This window comes from Erythrolamprus reginae, chromosome 2, assembly GCF_031021105.1.
Source record: "Erythrolamprus reginae isolate rEryReg1 chromosome 2, rEryReg1.hap1, whole genome shotgun sequence".
Taxonomy (NCBI): Eukaryota; Metazoa; Chordata; class Lepidosauria; order Squamata; family Dipsadidae; genus Erythrolamprus; species Erythrolamprus reginae.
This window is the reverse complement of record NC_091951.1, coordinates 260,111,136-260,120,659: the sequence shown is the minus strand read 5'-3', so window position 1 is coordinate 260,120,659 and position 9,524 is coordinate 260,111,136. Positions and strand designations below refer to the sequence as shown.

General features: G+C 44.5%; 1 protein-coding gene across 1 annotated transcript; it reads right to left on the bottom strand.

Annotated features, from left to right (window-relative positions):
• Window positions 1–2,770: 2,770 nt before the first annotated feature.
• Window positions 2,771–6,955, bottom strand: LOC139158921 (cyclin-dependent kinase 4 inhibitor B-like). The gene is made up of 2 exons (XM_070736256.1): window positions 6,448–6,955; window positions 2,771–4,090 (listed from the first exon to the last, which is right to left on the bottom strand). Exons 1-2 carry the CDS (start codon window positions 6,589–6,591, stop codon window positions 3,824–3,826), a joined length of 411 nt encoding a protein of 136 aa, XP_070592357.1. The 5' UTR covers window positions 6,592–6,955; the 3' UTR covers window positions 2,771–3,823.
• Window positions 6,956–9,524: the final 2,569 nt, after the last annotated feature.

Below are 9,524 nucleotides of genomic sequence, written 5' to 3'. Positions count from 1 at the left end.
TCAAATTGTGATAAATATTTTCTCCCAGAAGCGTGGAAGATTTATGGCACTACTAGTTCAGTCACACTCTCGCTCATCTCTCTCCCCCCCCCCTCTCTAAATATGTGGGTGTAACATAGTTTTGCTGATAATGAGAAGGAAGGGTATAGATCTATTTCAAGCTATTTTGCTTTTATCAGCTAGCCATGCCCTTACTGGGATTTGAAAATTCAACAGAAAAAAACCCCATATCTATCTATCCATCCACCATGTCTTTGAATGTCCTTGGTGGTGCGTGAACCTCAAATCACTGCAGTTTTTAAGATCCCTTTTAAAAGATGGTGGATTTTTAAAACAGCCCTGGAGAGAGTCATTAGTTTAGAAACTTGTTATGGGAAGTGAGAAAAGCTTATTTAAGTTGGTAAGCGTTCAGCTTATTCCCAAACTAGCTTTTGTACAAATCAATCCAATAAAATTAGTTTAGGATTTACCATGGGGTGGCAACACCTATGGTAGCTAGACAAATTAAGCAAATTGTAGTTAAATGAATGCATATGTAAACAAGGTTATATTTTCCCCCTCCTCTTGGACACTGTCTCTAGTATCTACCTGCCTGTGGCAATGACATGTCCTGCCAACTAATTTTCTCCCTTGTCTCAGGAAATGTCATACTGGTTTAAGCACTGTGCTTTTAAGAAGTGGAGAAAGGAATTTAGAATCCAAATGTTCATTTCAACAAATTGTTAAAAGAGTAAAAGCAATATAACTTTTGGAAGTGAAGGGGGGGAATGCAAAGAAATAAGATAAAAGGGAAATGAAAGGTTATAAAAAATAGATTCCCACTTCTTAACATCAGTTATAAGTATATTTATATTTTATCCACTCTAAAGGTACATAATTTCTTGCCATAGTGTATACTTATTAATCATCAGCTCCATAAATCATGAGTTCATTTATATATACTGGTCAAAAAAAATAAAGGGAACACTCAAATAACCCATCCAAGATCTGAATGAATGAAATATTCTCATTAAATATTTTGTTCTGTACAAAGTTGAATGTTCACAACAGCATGTGAAATTGATTGTCAATCAGTGTTGCTTCCTAACTGGACAGTTTTATTTCACAGAAGTTTGATTTACTTGGAGCTATACTGTGTTGTTTAAGTGTTCCTTTTATTTTTTTGAGCAGTGTATATATTTTAGAAAAAAAGGATATAAGGGCTTACCATTCACTGAATGCAGTTATTGGCCTTTCCCTAAATTAATTTTGCCATCTTTGCTAATTCTGTCATCTTTGCCTGCCATTCCACTGATATATTTCAGGGAGGTTAGAATGGCACTTGGGTGACATATAATTCTGATATCTCTATGCTAATACCATTAATAACTTTTACACCTCCATGACAAAGCTGAGATAGACTTAAAAGCATCCTTTGAGATCCCTAAATTAAAATGGCATTCCCTTAATTTAACCGAGTCTGTCTAAAGCAGGCATCTTCGAACTATGGGATGCTTTGTAGCGGCAGAGTTGCTCAAACTAGAGGTGGGGTTTCAGCTACACAAAAGTCTCCTGACTGTTTCTTCAGGGATCAAGGGGAGGATCTTTGCTAGCTCGGAAGGTCCACTTTCTCTTGGCAACGGTAAGGCAATTTGAGTTCGGGAGAGACTTCGGGTTTGGAATGAGAATCAATCAGGAATCAGGTTGAATCTTACTCCTTTCTGTGGATCTGCGCAACGTGGGATTCTTTGAGCATAGCCTCCTATTTCCTATTACTGAGTAATACAAAAATTATTTGATTGAGATGGCTCCACGTGACTCTGAGCTACTACATCAGCTGTTCCCTATATGTTTTCAATCTAATCTTTTAAACAGAACGGATTTCTTAGAAGCGCACCCCTCTCTACTATAACTATATGTGCTTCTTTGACCAGCAGGGCTAAGAAAAACTCAGGAACCTGGAGAATATACTGTATGGATTTCTGCGCCTCCGGGAGGGACTCTAACCCCCTTAGAGTGACCGTCGGGTGACCCTCATATTCCCACCCAGCGTTGGGGCAGTTCAAAAAGGCTGGGCTCCCGGCTTACAGCAAGGGAGTTCAATGCATGCCTGGAATTAAGCTGAACTTCGTCCGGAGATCAGAGATAGGTAAAGAGGAGCCTCGCTTTGGTTTGGTTGACGTCACTGCCATTGGAAAACAAAAAGCCCTTTTCTCCCCGCCGCCCCCACTTTTCCACTGCGCCAGGAGGCAACTGCGGCCCAAGGTTGCTAGAAAGGCGCTCACCTATTCTTTTCAATGGGTTTCCTTTCCCGGTTTGCGCGCGCTTGGACACCTCAGCCTGACGGCGCCTTAATTTTTTTTGCAAGGCGAGCTTCTATAGAGACCCTCGTATATGGGAAAGTTTACGGAAATGAAGAAAGCCCGGTGCCTTAACCAGTATTTTCACCCAAGCTAAAGAATGGTGCATTGTGTTATTTTAGAATATTTAAATTATCTCATCTGTTTCTGTATTGATTTGCAGTTGTATCCGTGCAAGAACTTTTCAATAGTATGTACAGTACTTTGTGACTTTACTTTAGACCCCAGCCTGCTATGCTTTAGATAAAATCCAGCACGCCTAGATTAGATAGGTGGGCTAGTTTGTGACACTTTTGCTTGAAAGATTTTCCCCAATATCGAATTGTAATGCTATTCATCCTTGCTTGATTCAGCTGAAAACTATTTTATGTATCTTGTGGCTGTTCTATGGAATAGAAGGAAAACCTTAACATTAATACAAGTAATGCAAATTAAGGCCAACTCGTGTATTTATTAAGTGTACTTCTATGAAAAGCAGTCAAAAAGTCTCAAATGATGCATACAAAAGGGAAAAAAATAGAATTGAAAACATAATGGCAACACCATTGGAATACAACAGTAACAAATTTGTAAGTAAGCACATGACATGAATCCAAATAGTTAAGGTGCGGAGTAATATGGGTTGCAATTTTTGATATCAGATTATCACTTGAAAAAACTATCATTTCCAAATTTAGTAATATATAAGTATATATGACATTCTCAAACACATGACATTCTCAAACATGACCTTTTGAATACCTTCTTGTGCTGTTAGGCCTCAATGGGTAAATTATCCCATTTCAACCAAAACAAATCATATTAGGGCTTTGCAAGTTATATAAAGTTTTAGAAAGATTTACTAGGGTGTAATTATCTTTTGATATATTAATCTACTGCACTATAAACTAGTTATCCATTTAGCTTCTGCCTTTGTTGTGCAAATTCAGGAAATTGTGTTGAACGGAGTAAACCACAATTAAGTCTGAGAAAGTCAGACATTGTTTCCAGTGAGGCTTGAGCCTATATAGCAGTGATGGCGAACATATGGCCCAGATAAATAGTGATAGTTTACAACCCTGAACTCTCCTGTGCTGGGATACAATCCCCACACCTGCTTTGTGTTTTGAAAACATTTTTTATTCTGCCCAATAAAATCAAGTTTATAAACTGGGCGTTCTTCACTTTTAATCCAAATTTCTTTTTAAACCATGCGCAGAGGAATATATGGTCAGATAGAAGAAGGAAGAAGACAGCTGGAAATGAGTCTCATTGAATAAGAAAGAAGGTTTCTTATCCAAATTAACAGGCAGAGGCATAGAATAGGACCTTCAACTGGGATTATTTTGCAATTAACTACCTTACAACTAACTTGCAATTAAGCTTGCGGGTTTTTTTTAAAGCTGTTGCTCCAGTTAAACTAGCGAGCGCAAAAGGAGCCAGCATAAGTGCACCGGCTGGAATGGTCCTCGTCCCCGACCAGCAGCGCCCGGAGCCCTCTGCTTCTAAGCGTTGTCCCTCGGTCGCAGAGCGAGGAAACTGACCACATGGTTCTGCCCATTTTCCGCAGCCTCGTCAAGAGGGAGGCGGCCGTAGTTGTTCGGCAGGTCCAGCCGAGCTCCGCCGGAGATCAGTATCTGCAAAGTGTCCAGAAACCCTTCCCGGGCGGCGTCGTGGACCGGCAGGGAGCCGGTGGAAGGATCCGGCACGTTGGGATCGGCTCTTCTTTCCAACAACAGCTCAGCCACTTTGGGGTTGCCCAGTTTCATGACCTAGAAGGGGGAAAAGAGGGGAGGGGTGTCGTCAGAACCGATTTCGAGCTGAAGCAAGCAAAAAAAAAAAGATGGATTTAACTGAGACAGCTGCAAGTTGGTAATTTTCTAGACTCACCCCTTAATTTTGAAGTTGCGGCATCTCTATTCAAGGGGTGGATGGGTGGGTGGAGGTGGGAGGGAATATCAAGAAAATCCAGAACAGAGCAGGATCTTGATCATAGGATAATCTCCTAATGTGACCCACATTTACATAGCCCCTTACCGCAGGGATCACACAACACAAAGACAATTATAGAAAGAGATTGTCGGGGAAAGTGTGCGGGCGCCTCAACCTAAGTAGGCAAGAGACAACCTCAAACCGATCTTGGCTGACCTCAAAAAGCGAAGTAGAAATGAAGTAGTTAAGACATGGATGAGAGACCACCAGGAACAAACAAACACACAAATCCAGGGCTATGGGCCAGAGTAAAGCTGCGGTTCCAGGTCACAGGGTGGAAAAAGGCCACGATTTGGATTATATATACTGCTTCTTGTTCAATAAGGCAATAACAAATCTAAAGACAATTTATACTTCTGCAGTGATCCAAACTAAGGTCTTCTCAGCCAACAAATAAGAGCATTGCGTATCTATCTATCTATCTATCTATCTATCTATCTATCTATCTATCTATCTATCTATCCATCCATCCATCCATCCATCCATCCATCCATCCATCCATCCATCCATCCATCCATCCATCCATCCATCCATCCATCCATCCATCCATGCATCCACCCATGCATCCACCCAACCCAATCACCCATCCATCCATCTGTGTTTTTATAGTCATGGATTAGGGGAGCTGCGGCCATATATAGGTTAGCTGTTCGAAGCAACAGTTAGTGGTGCTAAACTACAATCGTTTTCTACACTCCGTCCTTAATTCTAGACCCTTTCCTTAATTTATGGCGTCTGTTCTTTCCTGTTCTATCCCAGCATAAACCTCCAAGGATGGTCAGAAAGGCGTTTGCAGCACCCACCTTGGGACTTGATTGACAGCTACTCTCTTCAAATCCAGGCATTCCCTCTAAATTTAATTTAATTGATTTGATTTATATGCCCGCCGGATCCTATGGGACGCAGGGCGGCTAAATAGGAGTTATGAGGCACAATTTTCAAATTCTGTATATATTTACATGTGGGGAAATCGCCGCGAAAAGAACCAAGGCGTGTCAAAACAAGTTGATTGGAAACACGTGCCCGCATGAGCGCGCAAATACACATCCACATTTCCCCCCCAACGGTAAATCGATGTCGATATAAGCCACCCACCGATTTACATTTAAAGCAGTGTTTCCCAACCTTGGCAACTTGAAGATATCTCGACTTCAACTCCCAGAATTCCCCAGCCAGCATTCGCTGGCTGGGGAATTCTGGGAGTTGAAGTCCAAATATCTTCAATTTGTCAAGGTTGGGAAACACTGATTTAAAGGATTTCAACCACCTTTTATGCTCCAAAAGTACCAGGAAATTTAATTGGCCCTGTTCCCACCCTAAATTATACTCGGGTTTCTCCACACCAACCTGACTGGCAAATGGGCATGATCGAAAATATATGTCCTAAATTTTGAGACGGACGCTGCTCGAAACAAAAGCAAGAGTGTGGGCCAAAGTAGAACTGTCAGCAACCCGGGGGGGGGGGGGGAATAACAAAGATGGAACGAAGATTAAGATGTTACGCTGGTTTTCCCGATATTGACAAAATTGAACGGGTCCAAAGACGGGCTACAAGAATGGTGGAAGGTCTGAAGTATAAAACGTATCAGGAAAGACTTAATGAACTCAATCTGTATAGTCTGGATAACCTTCATTATGTATTTTACTATGTGTATGCCTACTAAAAACCCTCATTGTGTATTGGACAAAGTCAATAAATAAACAATAAATAAATAAATAAAACAAGGAGAAAAAGAAAAAGAAGCACAAGAAGCAGAGGAACAGGAAGAAGGAGGAGGAGAGAAGGAGAAGGAGAAGAAGGAGAGGGAGAAGAAGAGAGTTGGAAGGGTCCCTGGAGGTCATCTAGTCCAACCCCCTGCTTGGGTTTCTCAAGTCCCGTCCACATTCCACGCGGTCCTAAGTGCGCTCAGCGGTTCTAGAGCCAGCGGGTTGGGCAACTGCCCTTGGCAGACCTTCCCGCTTACCCCCGGGAATCGCCGGGATCCATTTTCTCTCGTCCCACCGACGCTCCCGAAAGCTCTTCCCCCCATTCGAGCCTCCCTCCCTTCGGAGAGCCCCCCCCACGCCCGAAGGAAACGGGAAACGCTCCCCTTCCCTTCCCGCCAAGCCCCCTCCGCGCTGCGCGCAAACTTCTAACCTGAAGGGCGCTCCTGCCGTAAATGTTCAGCCCGTTGGGGTCGGCGCCGCCGTCGTCCATTAGCCTCCGCAGCTCGGCCACGTTCCCTTCCGCGGCTGCTGTGCTTAGCCGGTCGGACGGCGTCCTTCCGCGGGTTGCCTCCATGTGGCGGATCGACACGCTCACCCTCCTCCTCTACGATTTTGGTGCCGCTCAGCAGCTTGCCACCCCACCTCCTCAGCACCACCCGCATTTGGATCTGATTGGCTGGACTCTCACATCCCTCCCCCCCCCACTAATAGGCACGCCTTTAGAAACAGCAGCAAAACGGGCGGGGGGTTGACTTTTTTGGGGGGGGGGTTAACGTACGAAATTTAAGAGTACCGTCTCTTCCGCTGTCCACTCCCACCCACGTTTTTGTTTTGCCGCTCAGGGATAGCAAGAGCAATAGAATTGAGACCAGAGGACTTCAAACTTGGCAACTTGAAGACTTGTGGATTTCAACTCCCAGAATTCTCCAGCCAGCTCTGCTGAGAGCTGTGTGTGTGTTCCTGACAAGGGTGAAATCCAGCAGGTTCTGACGGTTTCTGGAGAACTGGTAGCAGAAATTTAAACTTTGTTTGAAAAACCGGCAAATACAACCTCTGGCTGGCCCCAGAGTAGGGTAGGAATAGAGATTTTGCAGTATCCTTCCCCTGGAGTGGGGGAGGGAATGGGCATTTTGCAGTATCCTTCCCCTGGAGTGGGGGAGGGAATGGGGATTTTTCAGTATCCTTCCCCTGGAGTGGTGAAGGAATGGGCATTTTGCAGTATCCTTCCCCTGGAGTGGGGGAGGGAATGGGGATTTTTCAGTATCCTTCCCCTGGAGTAGTGAAGGAATGGGGATTTTGCAGTATCCTTCCCCTGGAGTGGTGAAGGAATGGGGATTTTGCAGTATCCTTTCCCTGGAGTGGGGGAGGGAATGGGGATTTTGCAGTATCCTTCCCCTGGAGTGGGGGAGGGAATGGGCATTTTTCAGTATCCTTCCCCTGGAGTGGTGAAGGAATGGGGATTTTGCAGTATCCTTCCCCTGGAGTGGGGGAGGGAATGGGCATTTTTCAGTATCCTTCCCCTGGAGTGGTGAAGGAATGGGGATTTTGCAGTATCCTTCCCCTGGAGTGGTGAAGGAATGGGCATTTTTCAGTATCCTTCCCCTGGAGTGGTGAAGAAATTGGGATTTTGCAGTATCCTTCCCCTGGAGTGGGGGAGGGAATGGGCATTTTTCAGTATCCTTCCCCTGGAGTGGTGAAGGAATGGGCATTTTTCAGTATCCTTCCCCTGGAGTGGTGAAGAAATTGGGATTTTGCAGTATCCTTCCCCTGGAGTGGGGGAGGGAATGGGCATTTTTCAGTATCCTTCCCCTGGAGTGGTGAAGGAATGAGGATTTTGCAGTATCCTTCCCCTGGAGTGGGGGAGGGAATGGGTATTTTTCAGTATCCTTCCCCTGGAGTGGTGAAGGAATGGGCATTTTTCAGTATCCTTCCCCTGGAGTGGTGAAGAAATTGGGATTTTTCAGTATCCTTCCCCTGGAGTGGGGGAGGGAATGGGCATTTTTCAGTATCCTTCCCCTGGAGTGGTGAAGGAATGGGCATTTTTCAGTATCCTTCCCCTGGAGTGGTGAAGAAATTGGGATTTTGCAGTATCCTTCCCCTGGAGTGGGGGAGGGAATGGGCATTTTTCAGTATCCTTCCCCTGGAGTGGTGAAGGAATGGGGATTTTGCAGTATCCTTCCCCTGGAGTGGTGAAGGAATGGGGATTTTGCAGTATCCTTCCCCTGGAGTGGTGAAGGAATGGGGATTTTTCAGTATCCTTCCCCTGGAGTGGTGAAGAAATTGGGATTTTGCAGTATCCTTCCCCTGGAGTGGGGGAGGGAATGGGCATTTTTCAGTATCCTTCCCCTGGAGTGGTGAAGGAATGGGGATTTTGCAGTATCCTTCCCCTGGAGTGGTGAAGAAATTGGGATTTTGCAGTATCCTTCCCCTGGAGTGGGGGAGGGAATGGGGATTTTGCAGTATCCTTCCCCTGGAGTGGTGAAGGAATGGGGATTTTGCAGCATCCTTCCCCTGGAGTGGGGGAGTGAATGGGCATTTTGCAGTATCCTTCTCCTACCATGCCTACCAAGCCATTCCCACCAAACCATAACAAGCCCACCAAGCCACGCCCACAGAACTGATAGTAAAAAAAAAAAGGATAGTAAAAAGGGGATTTCACCACTGGTTCCAGGGTTGAAAACTATTGGTTCACTTTCATCAGAGTTTCTTGCATGTGCAGTGTGTCTAAACTGAGGCTCAGAAGGAAACTAGTCAATTTCAAGGGCGCTTCTTCCCATGGAAGTCAGGAAAAACTTTTTAAAGTTGGCACCTAACTAATTCCAGGGCCCAAGAGTGGGGGGATGTGGGCAAATGATTTCCTCTTGTTTTTATATTAATCTCCACTGCTGGGGGGCAGGGAGATGCTCTGAGGCAGAAATTCCCAGAGATGCAAATTCCTAACTGTAGAGCAAATTTGATCTACTTCTTCCACCTCCAAAGCAGGTCTGTTTTTTGTAGTTAAAGGCTTCCCAAAACATCTCACTCATGAAATTCCAAAGCCAGCTTTGATCCTTCCCATGTCCTCTTCTGAGAAGCTTTTCTCTTCTGCTTCCAGTTAGGAAATCTAAGATTCTAAGACATGCTGGGCTGGATCAGACATAGGGCAAATCCCCTCAATCCACCAGCCTGAGTGAGCAAAGAATCCAATGTCTCTAGAAGGAACAGCAAATGAGCTCAATAGCCACTCTTATGGTGATGTGGCTGGGCAAATAATGTGCTTCTGTGAAGCAATGGCATAAGAAGGACAATCAGTCCTGATCACAGTTTCTAATTAAAAAAACAAACTTTTTGGGCTCCTGTGTTAGCCCTGTAGAAAAAGAGCCATGTTTGTCTGTGATGGCTAAAAATCAGGAGTCTGGCAGGGTCTTTTCTCACTAATCAATGTTATTAAAAGGCATAAGGTTTGATAAATGTTCCAAAACTTTTGCTTTTTAATATAGTGTGGCTTTTCCTGTTTCCTCCTTTGTT